The sequence below is a fragment of the Nylanderia fulva genome, unplaced genomic scaffold, assembly GCF_048542155.1.
Source record: "Nylanderia fulva isolate GAGA-0341 unplaced genomic scaffold, ASM4854215v1 Scaffold15, whole genome shotgun sequence".
NCBI lineage: Eukaryota > Metazoa > Arthropoda > Insecta > Hymenoptera > Formicidae > Nylanderia > Nylanderia fulva.
The window spans coordinates 3,044,294-3,064,746 of record NW_028189730.1 but is presented as its reverse complement, the minus strand read 5'-3'; the positions used below and the strand labels follow the sequence as shown (position 1 = coordinate 3,064,746).

The window sequence follows — 20,453 nt, the reverse complement described above, 5'->3', positions numbered from 1 at the left end:
TCACTTCCTTAATGGCTAAAGTATGATTCGTCGAAATAGAAATTTTAGAAATTACATTGTAATTAAAAAAATTTGTTACTAAATTTAATATACATTTGTCGCTGAACTCTCCTGCAAGATATATTTTTATAGATATCTAACAAATAAAAAATCACGAACTTAATTAAAATACCGAAAACGAAAATTATTTTCTACACAATATAAAATTAATTTTTTTTCATACGTCACGTTTACTTTTTGCGCGATATAGTAAATTGATTGAAAATTTCTTCATTATTTTGCATTAATTAACGTGTTTAATTCATATATTCAGCTTACATTTTGAATAAAAATCAAAACCTAATAATAAGTGAACAAAAAGAATAAGTATCTATACGTGCATTGTACATAAATACAACAAAAAACGGGCAATCTGTAATTAGACATAATAACTAATTGATGTCACTAATTCTTTTAAAAAACCTGATTAAACCTTGCTATGATCGAAATTTCTTAAAATTGTTCACGTGTAGATTTTCTCTATATTTATTTCAATTAAATAAATTATCTCAAATAAAAAACTATGAATCAAAAACTATCAATCTGTATCAACAGATTTAAAAAGAACTAAAAAAATGAAAAATTATATATAATAATAAAACATCCATGTATAATTTTATGGGACTTGTAATATTGGAGCTATTTATTTCTTTCATTTTATGTACATGTTCTTGTATTAGATAATATATTTCAAATATATTTTTCTTCCTTAATGTTTTCACATTATAACAAAAAAAAAATAATAAAAATCCTACAGATAGCATCAAATTAATTAAGATGTATTGAATGAATCATGCAAATATATCCCGAAAAAATTATAATCAATTACATGTTATATATCTATAACATAGCATGTAATTGATTATATTTTTTTCGAGATATGTTTGCATGATTCATTCAATATATCCTAAATTAATTTAATGCTGTCTGTAGGATTTTTATTTTTTTTTAACGTTATATTTATATATATTAACGTTACATTTATATATATTATATTATATTATATATATATATATATATATATATATATATAGTAGTAACCCTTTGCTTAGAATCCCCAGCTTTTGCCACTGAGACTACTCGAACCTGCGTTCCGCCTATTATTCGCCTCAGGCGAGTTTCGACGCAACGTGCACGATCACTTGATAACGCAATATATAATGTAACGTTAATCTATGGAATGATAAGTATAATACATGATGGCTGAAATACAAAACTTCATTATTGGGCGCATATGACAAATATTACTAGTCCACATAAAGAAAAATCAAATTTCACTAAAACTTAATGTCGAAACTGGCTCTTAAAAAAGAATTCTTAAAGATCATAAAAAGAGCTAATAGAGCTTTTAAAAAAGGGTTTTGTTTTAAAAAGGGTTTTGTTTTAAAAAGAGTTTTGTTTTAAAAAGAGTTTTGTTTTAAACAGTTTTGTTTTAAAAAGATTTGCTTCGGCAGCTCTTTGAATAAAAGTATCCTTTATACTCGCGTCTAACTGTTTATAATTATTCGATTGTACTACAACTTTCATGTGAAACGAAGCAAATTGGAAACAGAATTCCTCCACTTCCTAAAATTTATATAATATTTAATGACATATTGTATATACATACATCATAATTAATAAATTCTAACATTAATAGGCGATTAATTACGAACTGTGAAAAGTACTTACCCTAATATTGTACTCGATCGCCCTACCGTAAAAGAAAGCTACATTGGATGTTGTGATTGATGACTTTATTATTAATACGCAATCTTCCTTAAGATTAGTCTCACTGTATTTATCGGCCAATTTCATAAGATCTGTAAGAATGTATCAGTTTGAGAGTTTTAAGTTCCTAATCATTTTAACTTACAATCAACTCAAATTTACCTAATACAGTTTCTGAAGGTAAATCGACTTTCCCAGTATATAAGTATTTGAAGAAGGCTTTGTAGATGACGTAGGAAAAATCCGATACAATGTATCGCTCTGGCTTACTTCGCACACTGTTAAAACAGTATAATGATATTATTAAACAACAATTAAAATTGAGAGGTTCTTATAAAGAATAGTTTATTTTAAAAAATTCTTACCTTCTATTATTTTTAGTTTGATCATGTTGAAACATATTTTTAAAATACTGACAACGATTACTCAAAATATAGCTGTTAACGTAAATACAACCTTGATCTCCAACGCAAACAATAAAATCGCTCACTAACTGTCAGAAAAAAAAACAAAAATTGATAAAAATAATTTAATACAAAAAAGTCAGATATTTTAAATTACAGAAATATCAAATGTGAATACAAAGATTCATACTAAAAATTTTACATAATTTTTCAATTATAATATTAAAATTCAATATGACAGCAGCAGATGTTAAAGAAATGATTACAATAGCAATTTATTTTTTCTATGAAGGATAACGTTTCTTTTAAATCTTTTGTAAAAATCTTACTTGAAAAAAATTATAATCAAAATTAGTCTTTATAAGACTCCATAATCATTTATATTAATCTAACATAATAAATACATATATATAATTTTATATCACATAACATAAAAAATATACAAAAAAATAACAGAAGACGTACTGGATCATTGAATCCGAATTCAGGATAATTGAAGAGAGAGCTCAGATAATCGATTCCAAAGGATTCCGAAGGACTCGGTAATTCATCTTTATTATCTGATACTATCAAAGGCTTGTGCATAACTCTCGTTGGAGTGTACGCAAATGCATCGTGAAGAGTGGAGAATCCTGTGGGAACTGGGACAGTAATCTGCTGACCGAAACACTCGCCCCATATATAGATAGTCTTATTAGTGCTAACAGCAACACTCAAGTTACCGTAGGCAGCGATGTCCGAAACCAACTCGGGCATCTTCACCTGTCAATCGAATCATCCTCTATTATTCTGTTTCCCATTTAATTTATCGTAGCAATTATTAAAAGGTTTTTCAATTTTTATTAATCAATCATGGTTTACCGTGACAGGAGAGTAGTAGAACAAGCACCGAGGATCGCCTATTTGTCCTTTATTGTTCTTGCCCCAGCCAAAGATCTTCCCTTCGTTCGAAAGCACTAACGTGTGCTCGAATCCGCAGGCGACTTTAACTGAAACATCAACAATATTCATTAAAATATAGCTTAATATTAAAATTCGTTGAGACGAATCTTGGATATAAATAAACTAATCAAATTTACCTATAGTTTTATTTATTATAATTTTGAATGGATGTGGATCATATGTTTCTCCTTTATAGCTGCGCATAATTTTCCATTGGTCGTTTTTGCAATTCTCATTATATCGTCTGCCCCAACTAAATAATTTGCCTTCGTCGGAAATAGCCATGCTGAACTTCGAACCGCAGGCGAGAGAGGCAATTTTAGTCTCTCTTAAACGTTTCACTTTGCGTGGATAATTGAAATTATATTTATTAATTTTGTATCCTCTATGTGTATATTTTAAGACAGATGGCTGCTTCTCGGTGCCAATCTGGCCATAGTGATTATTCCCCCAAGCATACACCTAAATTGTAAAAAATGTTTTGGAGAAATGTGTAATGACTATTGTTATCGTTATTATTGTAATTCAAACTTTGCTTACATCGCCATCGCTGGTCAAAGCGAGAAAATGATTATTGCTACATGTGATGTCCACGATACGTTTCTTTCCCATATATTTGTAATATGTTTCAAGTTTTACCACTTTCATCTCCTCTTCCATTTTGAATGAATTTTGCTCTTTAAATCTCCAGAAAAAAACCTTTTTCAAAAATAACATATAATAATAACTGTACTTTTCTTGATATCTTTTATCATGTAAAATGATACGTTTGGATACAAAAGCACAAAAAAAAAGATTTGGCAAAAAACTAATAATGAAGTTAGAAATTATTTAGAGTACTGTATATATATACAGTAACTATATATAAACGTGATAAAACTTAACCTTATATAAAATAAATTCACTTATATTTGATAGACATAATAAAAAAAATTAAATATTTTCTTACACTTGAAATATTATAAACGTGTATATGTATATTGTCTTAATTTTTACACGACCAAATTGAATATATAAAATAATGTGCTATAATCTTTACTTTTCTCGTTAATTAAAAATATTTTCAAAATATTTCGACATCTCCCACTATCCTTCAAAATTACAATCTTTTACATCCTATGCTTTTAATTTAAAACTATTTTCATATTGAGATAAATGTCCAATTATAGCCAAATATATTTCAATCTAAAGCTATTTATTTATTATATATTCTTAATTATTAAATATTCTTAACTTTTTTTACTTTTATATTAAAACAATTTTACACATATACATAAAATGAAAATGTTGAACCCATTCTATTTAAAATGAAAAACGAAAAACATTGTATCTTTCAAAATTCTCATCCCTGTAGGTGTGTCTAATGTTTATATATTTTTCAAGTTGACACAATCTAATATCGTTTGCCTTTATCTTTTTTTCTATATATTAAAATTAATATAAACTTTCATTTTTACTTGCTCTTTAGAAGGATAATTTAGAACTTAGAAAGCTCTAAATCTTATATCAATAAGTTTATTTTTTAAACACGTAAAATATCTCTCCATTTATTTAACCAGATTAAAATATATTTTTGTAAACTTAAATGTATTCAAAAGATATGAAGAGATATGATTTGTTATACCTTTCCCTCTTCTGTAAGTGCCATAACAATATGTGAGTTGCAAGCAAATGTCTTTATGGCTTCTCCACACAGTTCTTCTATCTTCTTTGGGTAGAAACCAATATGCGACTCCCCACTCTTCTTCAAAAGATCATCTTTGTCGAAATAAAAACTGTATACATTCTGGTCCTTCGTCACAATTAAAGCCATATTACCATCATCTGTTTCAAAATGCCACAACATAAGAAATAATTTCATGAACAAAAAAACCATAATAATAAATAAAAGAAATAAAACTATAATAATAAAAATAAAACATTAATAATAGTAAAAAGATAAATCTTACCATATACCATAACCATGCGAATTTGCGTGATAAATTCCACGTTTAGCAGACATAAGATTGGCCAATTTCTAAAAGACTGTGGATATTTGGCCTCGAGATACCGTGGCAAATTTCTCTCCTCGCCTTTCAGGATTTTTCTACGAATAATTGATATAATTTTCAGTTTATTAATTCATTCAACCTCATCATCACTTTGATTATTTGTACTTTATATCTCGCACACTTATTATTTACATCCCTTGCGCTATTATATCTTGCATATTTCGACATATTCGATAACATGAGATATGCACACCAAAAAAAAAAAAAAAAAAGCATAAAATTTACCCTGTTTCATTCGTCCTTGACTCTGATCTCTCCTCCTGCGATTCTTCGTCTTCATCTTCTTCTTGAATGGAGACATCCTCTTCTTCAAGAGCGAGATCTTTTTCTTTTTCATGAGAAAGATCCTTTCTTTCTTCTTCTTCTTCTTTTTTTCTTCTTCTTCTTCTTCTTCTTCTTCTTCTTTCTTCTTCAAGGGATAAAATTTCTTCTTCTTCTTCAAGAGAGAGATCCTTTCCTTTTTCTTGAAGGGAGGGATCTTCGTCCTCTATAATGCTAAACGAATCTTCTGTCGATGTCGATGTATCCGACATGATAGTAACGCGATTTGGAAATTAATAGTTATTTTTGCTTAAATAATAAAATGTACACCATAAAATGAGATAACAATAATTTTCAGGAATCGTTATGCTCCTTCTTTGGTATATATATCATCGAACGTTTTACGGACGCAACACCACGTGTACGATCACGCTGACGGACTGACGCTATATGCTAACGCTGGTCCTTTGTCGTTTGGTCCTTTGAAAAAGCGGAAGATGAGATATATATACCTACACTTAACTAGAGAGTATCACTTCCTTGTAACGGCTGAAAATTCAACTCGAAAATGATTTTAGTATTGATAATAATAAATTGACTTATAACATAGCATATATATATGTAATTAAATAGATTTTGACACAGAATATAAAATTAGATTTTTTTTTCATACATCATTATTTGTGTATGTGTGTATACATACTAATTTGGCAGGAAAAAAGGCAATTTGTATATAATTAAACACATAATAAGCAATTAATATATCACTTATGTTTATACTTAATATTAAAAAAACTAAATTCTGTGATTGAAATACTTTGAAATTGTTCACGCGAATTAAATTATTACTTTTAATTATAAATATATATATGAATCAAGCGATATACGATTGTAGCTGGAATATAAAAAAATGGAATATTATATATATATATATATATATGTATATATATATATATATATATATATATATACGTAAAAGTTAAATATTAAAATACAAAGTTAGATGTTAAAAATACAAAGTTAGTTAAATATTAAAATATAAAGTTGAAACGATTCTTCGCTGTTGACCAATAGATATGCAAGGCGATTGGTCTGAGATGCCAAGTTATGCGGCATTTGAACATGATTATCGTTTTAACAAGTCCTTTTTCCCGATATTTCAAGTGTGTGTTGCGAAGTCTGAATACCAAATGTCCTACATTGGTATTGACATTTGGTATTCAGACTTCGCAACACACACTTGAAATATCGGGAAAAAGGACTTGTTAAAACGATAATCATGTTCAAATGCCGCATAACTTGGCATCTCAGACCAATCGCCTTGCATATCTATTGGTCAACAGCGAAGAATCGTTTCAACTTTATATTTTAATATTTAACTAACTTTGTATTTTTAACATCTAACTTTGTATTTTAATATTTAACTTTTACGTATTGATAAAGACTGTAGTGCAGTCGAAACGTTTACAATTTATATCGATTCTGTAACGGAATGTTAATATATATATATATACATATGAGAAAATAAAATCATCTGAATTGTAAACTTTATTATCGAAATTTACATCATTGACTATTTATTCCAATTCTTTTATCATTTAACTATATACATGTATGTTGATGTATTTAAAAATACAATTATACAATAATTGTTTCTCTCTGTTTTCACATTTTTGTGAAAAGTAAAAAAATATAAAAAAATTCACTATGGATTTATATCAAATTTATTATTTAAGATATTGAATTAATTTTGCAAATATCCCGAATTCAGGTAGAAACCAATATGTTTGTCCTCAGTTCTTGAAATGATCATCTTTGTTGTAATCTAGAGTGAATACATTCTCGTCCTTGTATAACAATTGAGCCCTATTACCATCTTCAGTTATATAATACCACACCATAAAAAAACTATTTCATGTATGAACAAAAACCATAATAATAAAATTAAATTATCACATATATTAATATGTAGTCATTAATATATCACCTATCTTTATACTTTATATTAAAAAAAAAACTGACTAAAATCTGTGAGCGGAATTCTTTGAAATTGCTCACGCATAATTTTCTACATCGCCATCCTATTAAATTACTCCTAATCAAAAATATACGAATCAAGGGATACTGATTAGAAACATGGAATATTATATATGATAATAATCGTCTGAATTGTAAACTCTTTATATCATTGATTATTTATTCCAATTTTTTTATCATTTGACTATATACATATATGTTGATGTATTTAATAATACAATTACACAATAATTGTTTCTCTCTATATTTTCACATTTTTGTCAAAAGTAAAAAAAATGAAAAGAAAAATTCACTATGAATTGGTATCAAATTTATTATTTAAGAGATATTGAATTAATTTTAATCATCATTAATTTCATATCATGTCATGTTAATCTGATATTAAATATTATAAGTTAAAATGATAAATAAATAGATTTACATTATTATAAAACTAAAATATGAAACAAATCGCTTGCACACATATAAAAATAGAAAAAATCAATCGGAACATTTCACCTGAAACTTGTTTGTTGCAAAAGAAATCACGTTCTAAAAGCATTTTCCTTTGCTGCTCTACGCATAAAAATATACTTTGTACTCCTGTCTAACTTAAGACAATATTTTCGAATAATACTATGATTTTCATGTGACACAGACCAAATTGGAAGCAAAACTCTTCGAATACCTAAAATTTAAACGATATTTGACGATATATTGTATTCAAATAAATTACATCAATAAATTTGAATACACAACTAATAATACCAAATAACCACGAATCTATAGTAATTACCTTATCATTTATCAAGACACACCATTAACTTTTCCTTAAGTCTAAGTTCATTGTACTTATCAGCCAATGTTATAAGCTCTGTAATAAATAAGTGTTATTTGTATTTGTGAGATGCAATCCATGATAATATAAGCAACTCTATCAACACAAACTCACCTGATATATTAGTCAAAAGTAAATCAACTTTGCCAGTATATAAATATTGTATGTAGGTTTTATAGACAATGTAGGAAAATTTATCTGGTACATTGTATACTGGCAGGCCTACTAAACTATAAAACATATATGTTGGCATTATAAAATAATCAAGTTTGAAAGATTTTCAATAAGAATAATTTATTCCGAAATGCTTACCGTTTATTATTTTCAATCCAATCACGTTGATCAAACTTATTTTTAAAATACTGACTACGAATTTTAAGGATAGATTCGTGAGCGAATATTTGATCTTCGCCGATTTTTATAATTATATCGTTTGTTGTCTGTAAAAAACAAAAATAAATTTAAAAAACTTAATAACATTAAAGATTACATGAAATCGAATAGAGATTCATCATCAAAATTCAAATAATTTTTCGCTTATAAAGTTAGAAATAAATGTGACTAGAATGGCACCAGAAATTTTAATCAGTCATTACAATTAATTGATTTATTTCTTTATGTAGCAAAAAGTATCCCAATTCTTCTTTAATAACATCTGTAAAATAGTACTGTATTTTTTAAAAAATGCAATAAAAAGTAGTTTCTCTCTCTTTAGTCTCTATAAATTTATGTATATACTAATAAATTCGACAAAAATATATGCAGACTAGTCCCGAATTTCACGAATCCAAATATCATAACAAGAAATTTCACGGAAAGTTAAATTAAAAAATTTGACATATTTTATTCTAAACAATCATTTTTGGAGTAGAAAAGTTTAAAATTAGCATATTATAACGAATAAATACATATAGTATGTATAGTACGCGCGCGCGCGTGTGTGTGTGTGTGTGTGTGTGTGTGTGTGTGCGTGCGTGTGTGCGTGTGTTCGCTCTTATATCCCATAACGCAAAAAGTGTTACAAAGAAAAATAACAAAAGACATACCGGATCATTGAACTTCATTCCCGGTAGATAGGCTTTATCTATGAGTTCAAATATATGTAATATTCCTTTTACATCACTGTCTGACACAATAAGCGGCTTGAATGTAACTTTAAATTTACTGAAAGCGAACGCATCTTGAATTCCGGAAAATTTCGTGGGAAGCGGAATTTTAATATGCTGACCAAAACAGTCGCCCCATACATAAACTATGTTATTATTACTGAGGGCAACGCTTAAGTGTCCGTAAGCAGCGATGTCCTTAACCGATTCGGGCATGTCCACCTGTCGATCGAATCATTCTCTATTATAATGGTACTCGTTTCGTTTATATGGCGGTTAATAAATGTTTCTCAATTTTTTAATTTTTATCAATAAATCATTAATTACCATCATCGGAATCGGAGCAGATTGGCAAATCAGAATTAGTACCAACTTGTCCGTTGTGGTTCTTGCCCCAAGGAGTAGATATCTCCCCTATCCGTAAGCGCCAAAATGTGTTCAAATCCGCAGGACACCTTTTCTGAAACGTTAATGTCAATCATGCAGATATTCAAAGCCACATTATCAGATATAAACTAATCAAATTTACTTATTCTTTTGCCCGTAATTATTTCTTCTGGGAATGCGTGATAGTACTGGCGATATAGACCAAAAATTGAAATCTCGCTATTCTTATTGCTACCCCAACCGTATAATTTGCCAGTATCAGTAATAACCATGTTGAAATTTTTACCGCAGGCAATATGAACAATCTTTCGTCCTTCCAATTCAACCTGTGTTGGCAGACTGATGATTTCGTCGGAGCAGTCTCCGTTCCCAATTTGTCCACATTTGTTTCTTCCCCAAGTATACACCTAAATTGCAAACAATTGTTTAGCTTGTAAGAATGATTATTATCTCATTATAGTTCAACCTGTACTTACTTGTCCATCTTCAGTCAAAGCAAGACAATGATATATGCCGCATGCAATGTCCACAATATATTTATCGTCTAAACCAACTAATCGAGCAGGTGTAAAATCCGTCTTAGAAAAATATATTCTTTTTTCCAATATATCCTCAACGTGTTCCCAGAAATAAACCTTTTTAAAAAAAATTACGCAGTTCTTGGTTAATAAATAAACTTTCCTTGATATTTTAGTTTACATGCTGAAATATACATTTAAATATGGAAGTACAAAAAAAGAACTGACAAACAACTCGTAATAAAGTTGAGTATTCTTTAATACCGTGTGTGTATGCATATACATAATATATATACAGGGTGTCCCTAAAGTTACCACTCCTAATATTTCGGAAATGAATCAAAATTTCAAAAAATCGATTTTCAAGGGGGGTCGCCCCTCTTGGACCCCTTTGAGGGGCGATCCCCTCCGACTCCCTTAAAATGATCGAACACGTGTTTTGCGATTTTTCGAAATTTTGATTCATTTCCGAAATATTAGGGGTGGTAACGGACTTTAGGGACACCCTGTATGTATATATACATACATACATACATACATACATACATACATACATACATACATACATACACACACACATATATATATATATACACACACACACATACATACAGGGTGTCTCTCTCTCTCTCTCTCTCTCTCTCTCTATATATATATATATATATATATATATATATATATATATATATATGTACGTATACATACAGGGTGTTCCATCAAAAGTGGCCACCCCCTTTTATCTTTGAAACTAAGAGATAAACCATAAAAATTATATATGAAATTAAATGGCTCAAACATAGATAGTTTTTGTAAGCAACCACTGTGCCCACAAAAAAGTTCAGTTTGAGCCATTTAATTTCATATATAATTTTTGTGGTCTATCTCTTTTAGTTTCAAAGATAAAAGGGGGTGGCCACTTTTGACACCCTGTGTGTGTGTCTGTGTCTATATATATACTCATTAGTAATATTGACAGACAATTAATATTAAATATTATATAATATTAAATATCACACATTAAATAATATAAAGTGTGTACCAGTGTTTCTGTCATTTTTAAAATCCAAAATTGAATGTGATAATGAGTCAGAAATGGTATGCTATATAAGTATGCAATCTCTAATTTCTTCTTTCTCTCTCTCTCTCTCTCTCTCTCTCTCTCTCTCTCTCTCTCTCTCTCTCTCTCTCTCTAGAAATATTTTCAAAATATTTCCACATTTCCCCACTCTCTTTCGGAAAATAAAAATTACAATCTTTTACATTCTATGCTTTTGAATTTAAACATATTTCCATATACTGAAATAACTGCCAACTCTAATTAAACCTCTCTGTATACATCCAATCAGAGTGCAATTGTTTTATTTAATATAAAATATAAAATATTGACTAACTTTTTCCACTTATATATTGCAATACTTTTGCTCACATGCCAAAAAAAAAATGTTGTACATACATTCAATTTAAAGTGAGCATCAAAACACAACATGTTTTATAAAATTTTTAATTCTATAACTAATTTTAATATACTTGTTATAATATTCCTCAAATAACACAAACTAATTGTTCATGTATTTCCTTTCTTCTTACAGTTAGCTTAAAATATAAATATAAACTTTTACTTCCATTTGCTCCCTAAGAAGATTTAAAACTACGAACATGATAAAAATAAATTTTATCTATAATAATAGTTCACTCTGAAAAACATAAATGTATCTTATGTGGAATATGAATCATTTGGTATACCTCTCCATTCTCGAAAAGTACATAAACAAAATATGCGGTGAAAGCAACAGTCTTTATGTTTTTGTGAAAAAGCTCTTCTAACTGTCTTGGGTAGGGTGTTTTAATATTCAAATGATCATCTTTGTTATAATCTAAAGTATACACTTTCTTGTTCTTTGTCACAATTAGAGCTTTGTTTCCGTCACCTGTTAGAAAATGCCACAGCATAAAACACAATTTCAAGTATAATCTATGAATAAAATTGTAAATAAAAATAATAAAGAAATGAAAAAGAAAAAAAGAGACCATACCAACATATACCACAACCATGCGAATTTGCATGATAAATTCCAAATCTAGCAGATTCAAGATCGGCCAATTTCTAAAAGCTGGCGGATATATACACTTCTCGAGATCAACCAGCAATACTCGCCTTTTGTCTGTCAGCACACTATAAAAAATTGATTTTCAGTTTAATTACACACTCATCAATTTCGATTTTAATTAATTGTATTTTATTTCGAACGCTTCTCTCGTTTTCATCACTAGCATTATTATCTTACCGGTGTCTTCCATTATTTCTATATCGCTATTTAAAAACGTGGATAGAGAGAAAAAAAACACATCAAACTTACATTATTTTGTTCGTACTCAATTTTGATCTCTTCTTCTGCACTTCTTCTTCCTATAGAAAAAAAGTCTTCGTTGATTTTCGTAATTATATTATTATATAATTATATAATATATAATTATATTTAATTATATAATTATATTATTTGTTGCCTGGGTAAAAAACAAAAATCGTTAAAAATAACTTAATAATAATAAATCTGAATAGAAAGATTCATCTTATTGACTTGATTCCCTGCTTATAATATTAGAAATCAATATCACTATAGTGACACTAAAATTTTAATCAAGGAGTCATTATAAATACTTCATTTTCTTTATGTCGAAAAGTTTTCCACATTTTCTCAAATAACATTTGTAAATTCGTATTGTACTTAAAAAAAAATACAATAAAAAGTCTCTCCATTGCCCTTCAGTCTCTATAAACTTATACACTACTCAGTTCAACAAATGTATATGCAGGTTTGCGCAGAAATTCATGGATCAGAACATGATAGAAAGGAAATTTTCAAAAAAATAAATTAACAAAGCATTTGCCACTTTTCATTCCAAACAGTAATTTTTGAGATAAAAAAATAAAAAACAATTCAATGATGCCAAATAGATGTGTGTTTGTGTGTGTATATATATAAATGTATGTTTGTATGTATATATGTATTCACATATATATATGGTTTTTTATCAAATAATACAAAAAAGTGTAAACAAAAAAAAAATAACGAAAGACTTACCGGATCATCGAACTCCACTCTCGGAACATCGACTTTCAGAGAGTTAAATATGTTTAACATTCCTTCTAGATCACTGTCAGACACAATAAGCGGCTTGCACATGACTTTTAATTTAGTGAAAGCGAACGCATCTTGAATTCCAGAAAATTTCGTGGGAAGCGGAACTTTAATATACTGACCAAAACAGTCGCCCCATACATAAACTATGTTATTATTACTGAGGGCAACGCTCAAGTAACCGTAAGCAGCGATGTCCTTAACCAACTCGGGCATGTTCACCTGTCGACCGAATTATTCTCTATTATAATAGTACTCCTTTCGTTTACATGGTGGCAAATAAAATATTTTTCAATTTTTATCAATAAATCATTAATTACCATCATCGGAACGGAGCAGATTGGCAAATCAGAATTATTACCAATTTGTCCGCTGATGTTCTTGCCCCAGGCGTAGATATCTCCCCTATCCGTAAGCGCCAAAATGTGTTCAAATCCGCAGGACACCTTTTCTGAAACGTTAATGTCAATCATGCAGATATTCAAAGCCACATTATCAGATATAAACTAATCAAATTTACTTATTCTTTTGCCCGTAATTATTTCTTCTGGGAATGCGTGATAGTACTGGCGATATAGAACAAAAATTGAAATCTCGCTATTCTTATTGTTACCCCAACCGTATAATTTGCCAGTATCAGTAATAACCATGTTGAAATTTTTACCGCAGGCAATATGAACAATCTTTCGTCCTTCCAATTCAACCTGTGTTGGCAGACTGATGATTTCGTCGGAGCAGTCTCCGTTCCCAATTTGTCCACATTTGTTTCTTCCCCAAGTATACACCTAAATTGCAAACAGTTGTTTAGCTTTTAAGAAATTATTATCATTGTAGTTCAACCTTTGCTTACCTGTCCATCTTCAGTCAGAGCGAGACAATGAGATGAGCCGCATGCGATGTCTACAATATATTTATTGTTTAAACTATTTACTCGCGCAGGTCTACCCTGCGTATTAAATAAAAACGATCTGACTGCAGTACGCATGTGCCTCCAAAAATAAACCTTTTTAAATAATAGCAGTTCTTAATTAATGAATAAACTTTTCTTGATATCTCACTTCGTATGTTGAAAGATACATTTGAATATGGCAGTACAAGAAGAAAAAAATTGACTAACATTTGTAGTAACGTTAAACATTATTTAATTGCGTGTGAGACTGTGTGTGTGTGTGTGTTGTGTATGTGTGCGCCTGTGCGTGTATAAATGTGTGTCTGTGTGCGTGCGTGTAACAATAAAATTAATGACAATGTTGACAGACAATTAATATTTTCTCACACATAAAATATTATAAAACTGCATACAAGTGCTGTCATTTATAAAACGCCAAAACTGAATGCGATAATGAATCAAAAATGTATGCTATTAAATCTCTATACTTTCTTCGTTTGTAGGAACATTTTCAAATATATTTCAAAATATTTTCAGATATAATCAAAATATAATCAAAGCAATTATTTTATTTAATATGAAACCTTGACTAACTTTTTCTACTTAATATATTTTAATACCTTTGCACATTTAAATATTTTAATACCATTGCAAATTTAAATTTGCCATGGGTGTAAAAATTTGCATATAAAGTAAATAATGCACACACATATATTTGATTTAAAATTTTCAATTACATAACTAATTCCAATATGGTTTTTACAATATACCTCTAATAACACAAATTAATTATTCTTGTATTTCCTTTCTTTTTACAATAGCATGAGATATAAATATAAACTTTTACTCTCATTTGCTCCCTAAGAAATTTTTAGGCTACAATAGTAAGGTAAAAATAAATTTTACCTATAACAAAAGTTCATTTTGGAAAATTTAAATGTGCCATATAAGGAATATGAATTATTTGGTATACCTTTCCATTTTCGAAAAGCACATAGACAAAATATGCGGAGCAAGCAATAGTCTTTATGTTTGCTTGAAGCGGCAATTCCAACTCTTCTGGATAGAGCGTCTTATCATTGACGAAATGATCTTTTTCGTTATAATCTAAAGCATAAACTCTCTTGTTCTTCGTCACAATTAGAGCCTTGTTTCCATAACCTGTTAAACGCCACAGCATAAGTAAAAATTTCATGTGTGCACAAAATCAATAAAATAATGAAAAGAAAAAGAAAGATGAAATCTTACCATATACCATAACCATGCGAATTTGCATGATAAATCCCAGGTCTAGCAGATTTAAGATCGGCCAATTTCTAAAAGCTGGCGGATATAAGTACTTCTCGGGTTTGACAAAAATTCGCCTCCCCTCTGCCAGCATCACATCACTCTCATCTGCCTGCATCTCTCTATGAAAAGTTGATGTTTCTGTTTAATTATTTATTCATTAATTTATTCTTAATTAATTGTATTTTATTTCGCATGTTTCTCCTTTTCATATTTTGCACTATTATATTGCCGGCGTCTTCATTGTTTCAATATCACTATGTAGAGACGAGAATTGAAAAAAAAGAAACACCAAACTTACTCTATTTCGTTCGTCCTCGATTCTGAACTATTGATACGATGCAACTTGTACAGTTTTAATGATTTTTCTTCCTTGGATTATATGCTTGAGAATGAAACCGCATACAATAATAAAATATATGCGCTATAAATAATAAGTCACAATCAATAATTTCGCCGTAACATGCACCACTCGTCCTTTTCAATTCTTCTTGCTAGATATCATTAAGACACAAGAGAAAGAATATAACTGTGCGGTATAACCGCTCTAATGTTTATCCCCTGTTTTCAAGGGCGAAAGATATATGTTGACGCTCGACTAAAAGTTTCATTTCTGTACCGATTAAATTTGATCCAAAATAAAGATTTTAATACTGATTAATGGAAAGAAATTGGCGAATAGTACAACATACATAGAAAGATATTCATACATATGAAGATATATGCACAAAAAACTTAATTAACTATGCATTATTGTAATTTGAAAAAATTCTTAATTAAATTTCGTATATATATTTGTTGCCGAAGCGAACTGAAAGATTATTTTTATAGATATCTATCAAACACAACCACATCCAATTATGACATCAAAAACTAAAATAACTTTTTGCAAAAAAGAAATTCATTTATTAATGTATGTATGTATTCCAATTTGCTCTTTCGCACAATACTGCGTAAGTTGATTGAAAACTTTCTTCGTTATTTCGCATTAATTAATGTACCAAACTAAATATTCAGCTTACATTTCGGATCAAAATCAACTTTATAATTTTATTGTTTACATACAGCTTTCTCTATATTTATTTCAAAATAAATTGCCAAATCAAACATATTCGACTCAAGTAACACAGATTTTAAAAGAAATGAAAAATGAAACATTTATATATAATAATAAAACATCTACAATGTAATTTTATTATGTAAACTTGTAATATTGCAGCTATTTATTTCTCATTCCTTCATCTCGTATATATATTGTATTTGGCAATATATTTCAATAATTTTTTCTCCCTTTACGTTTTTACTTCATAACAGATAAAAAAAAAAGGAAACAAATTCACTACAGATGACATAAACTGTATTAGTTAAGAAAATTTGAATAAATTTTACAAATATTCCCAATTACAAATAAAATTGATAAAATCGATTACATATACTGAAAATATATCATAATTGTTTTTATCTATGGAATGATAGATATGATAATTAAAACAGTTTACTGTATGATTCAGCATCTATGGTAAATATTACTAGTCCACACAAAGAAATAAGAAATTCAAAATCAGCGAAATTTCGCATTTATGTCAAAACTGGCTCTTTGTACAAGAGTTATGTATTAAAAGCATTTGCTTTGGCCGCTTTTTGAATAAAAGTATCCTTTATATCCGCATCTAACTTCCTATAATGATTCGATAGTATTACAACTTTCATGTGATGCAGAGCAAATTTAAAACAGAATTCCTCGAGTTCCTAAAATTTACATAATATTTGACGACATATTGTATACACATTAATCGTAATTAGTGAATTCTAAGATTAATAGCGATTAATCGCCAACTATGATACTTACCTTAACATTATACTCGATCGCTTTCCCATAGAAAAAAGCTACATTGGATGCTGTGATTGCTTGTTCTATTAACCGACCGCATTCTTTCTTGAGATTAGTCTCACGATATTCATGGGCCAATTTCATAAGGTCTGTAAGAATGTGTCGTATCAGTTTGCGAGTTTTAAATTCGTAATAATTTAAGCTTACAATCGAATTTACCTAATGCTTTATCCAAAGGTAAATTGATTCTCCCAGTATATAAGTATTTCAGGAAGGCTTTGTAGATGATGTAGGAACAACCTGATACAGGATATATCTCTGGTGTACCTTGCAACACACTGTTAACACCCATATATTGATATTACAAAACAATTAAAATTGAGATTCTTAGGAATAGTTTGTTTTTAAATTTTACCTTTTATTATTTTTAGTCTGATCATGTTGAAACTTATTTCTGAAATACTGACTACGAATACTCAAAATAACTTTGTGAACGTGAATACATTTATTTTCAACTTGAACAATAAAATCGCTCATCACCTGCATAAATAAAAAGAAACAAACATCGTAAAAATAACTTAATATATTAAAAATATCAAATGTGAATGAAGAGATTCCTTAAAAATTTATATAATTTTACGCTTGTAACATTAGAATTCATGATGATTTTAAGTAATACCAATAATCTTAATGTAATTATTATGATTCCAATTTATTTTTCTCTGTATAGAAAAGTTTTTCAATTCTTTTTTATAAAATCTGGAAATCCGTATCATACTTCAAAAAAATTACAATAAAAATTAGTCTTTACATGGCTCTACAAACTTCTATACTAATACAACATAATATACACATGGTTTGTATTATATAATACGAAAAAAATATACAGAGAAAAGTAACAAAAGACGTACCGGATCATTGAATGCCATTTCCAGACCACCGCAACCCAAGGATTCCATTATATTGAATACCTCTTCTTCAATGTCCGACACAACCAACGGCTTGTGCATGATTTTTACAGTGTGTGAAAATACATCATGAATAGTAGACAATTTCGTGAGAAATGGGTAGTTAAAACACCGACTGAAACAGGCGCCCCATACGTAGACAGACTTGTTACTATCAACGGCAACGCTGAAGTTACTGCAGGCAGCGATATCCGAAACCAACTCGGGCATGTCCACCTGTCGACCGAATCATCCTCTATTATTCTATTTCTCGTTTCATTTATCGTGACGATTATTAAATGAGTTTTCAATTTTTATGAATTAGGGATTACCAAGGTCGGAGTGGAAGTATCCCTATACTCATGAATGCCCAATTGTCCTCTCTGGTTCTCGCCCCAGGCATAAACTTTTCCTTTATCCGTAAGCGCCAACACATGCTCGACGCCGCAGGCCACCTTAACTGAAACATCAACACCAATCATTATATAAGGTGCTACTCGATATTAGAATTTTTCGAAACTCTTGAATGTAAGAGAATTAAAAATTTACCTATAGTTTCATTTATGATAATTTCGAATGGATATGGGTTATACGTCTCTGGCCAGGTTGATGACCCATTATTTCTGGCTATGAACTGGCTGTTTTTGTTGCCCCAATAACCTAGTTTTCCCCAACCATATAGTTGGCCCTTGTTGGTAACAACCATGTTGAACTTTGCGCTGCAAGCAATAGACACAACCTTTTTCCCTTTTAAATCATATCTTATCTTGTGTGGCACCTTGACATCATCAGCATAACTGTCGTGTGTACATTTACATGATTTTTTGCCAACTTGTCCATAACGATTATTTCCCCAAGCATACACCTATATTATAAACAAATGTTTAGTTTCAAAGATATATTGAAAATAGACTGGCTGTAAAATGTTTAGTTTGTAAGAATGTGACTATTGTTATCGTTATTATCGTAGTTCAATCTTTGTTTACCTCGCCATCGCTGGTCAAAACGAGAGAATGAAAATGACCGCAAGCGATGTCCACAATACGTTTGCCGTTAAAGTCGATTCGAGAAGTCGTAAACCTCCCCATTTCATATGGATGCAATTTGCTGTCCGATTTGTCATTGACGCATGTCCACGTATAAACCTTTTTCATAAACAATGTATAATTTAATATCTTTCTTCATATCTTACTTCACATGCAGAATACATTTAAATATAAAATCACAAATAAGAAATGCTTGACAAAAGACCAACAATGAAGTTTAGAATTATTCAGAGTACTAGATGTAAATGTTTCTCAATAAACTTATAAACTCATATTGATCATATCGACAAACATAAGAAAACTGAATATTCTCTTACACTTAAAATATTATGAAAGTATGTATATACATTGTTTTAATTTTTACAAAACCAAATTGAGAATATATAATGCGCTATAAGTTTTACTTTCCTCATTTGTTAGAAATATTTTCAAAATATTTTCACATATAAAATCTTATGTCAATCTCTTCAATCTTAAAATTTATCTTTATTTATTTAACCAGGTTTTCAAAATTTATTTTCATAAACTTAAATGCGCCGTTCAAAAGATATAAACTCTTTATTATACCTCTCCTTCTTCTGTAAGTGCAAATTTGCCATAGATTCTGCAAGCAAAGGTCTTTATATTTTTTCCACACAGTCCTTCTATCTTTATTGGGCAGAGATTAAGATGTTTGTCAGTTTCAGAACAAGCAGCTTCTTTACAATCTAAAATGTACACATTCTTGTCCTTTGTCACAATTAAAGCTGTGTTTGCTGCATATATTTTATCATCCGGCGTTTTACATAACCATATGTTGGTGGACCACCCTGTAAATAACAATTTCATGTATAAAGACAAACAATAAAATAATAAAAAGGAAAAAATTAATCTTACCATACACCATAACCATGCGAATTTGCATGGCAAATTTAGGCTTTAGCAGACTCAAGATCGGCCAATTTCTAAAAGCTGATGGATACACATGCTTTGCGAGACCACATGGCAATTTTCTCTCCTCAACTTCCTGCATCTCTCTGTGAAAAGTTGATCAATTTAAGT

The 20,453-nt window shown here is 29.4% G+C and overlaps 1 protein-coding gene across 1 annotated transcript; it reads right to left on the bottom strand.

Moving 5' to 3' along the window:
* Positions 1-1,078: 1,078 nt before the first annotated feature.
* Positions 1,079-20,424, bottom strand: LOC114938921 (uncharacterized). The gene is made up of 39 exons (XM_085480589.1): positions 20,289-20,424; positions 19,980-20,221; positions 19,353-19,511; positions 18,916-19,231; positions 18,699-18,826; positions 18,331-18,603; positions 17,835-17,959; positions 17,639-17,757; positions 17,438-17,568; positions 17,206-17,337; positions 15,890-15,960; positions 15,550-15,710; positions 15,275-15,462; positions 14,263-14,415; positions 13,933-14,197; positions 13,733-13,863; positions 13,356-13,634; positions 12,630-12,679; positions 12,306-12,445; positions 12,016-12,200; positions 10,231-10,389; positions 9,897-10,161; positions 9,737-9,827; positions 9,308-9,539; positions 8,574-8,701; positions 8,376-8,491; positions 8,242-8,297; positions 8,036-8,111; positions 5,372-5,510; positions 5,045-5,181; positions 4,720-4,919; positions 3,636-3,794; positions 3,233-3,557; positions 3,015-3,142; positions 2,619-2,915; positions 2,115-2,242; positions 1,912-2,027; positions 1,711-1,841; positions 1,079-1,605 (listed from the first exon to the last, which is right to left on the bottom strand). Exons 1-39 carry the CDS (start codon positions 20,422-20,424, stop codon positions 1,423-1,425), a joined length of 6,450 nt encoding a protein of 2,149 aa, XP_085336715.1. The 3' UTR covers positions 1,079-1,422.
* Positions 20,425-20,453: the final 29 nt, after the last annotated feature.

Excerpts from the sequence above, each read along its gene's own strand:
- LOC114938921 (XM_085480589.1), bottom strand. The coding sequence starts at position 20,424 with ATGCAGGAAGTTGAGGAGAGAAAATTGCCATGTGGTCTCGCAAAGCAT. Across the intron at positions 18,604-18,698 it reads ATACTTCCACTCCGACCTTG|GTGGACATGCCCGAGTTGGT; the intron begins GTAATCCCTAAT and ends TTCGGTCGACAG. Across the intron at positions 1,606-1,710 it reads CGATCGAGTACAATATTAGG|GAAGTGGAGGAATTCTGTTT; the intron begins GTAAGTACTTTT and ends TATAAATTTTAG.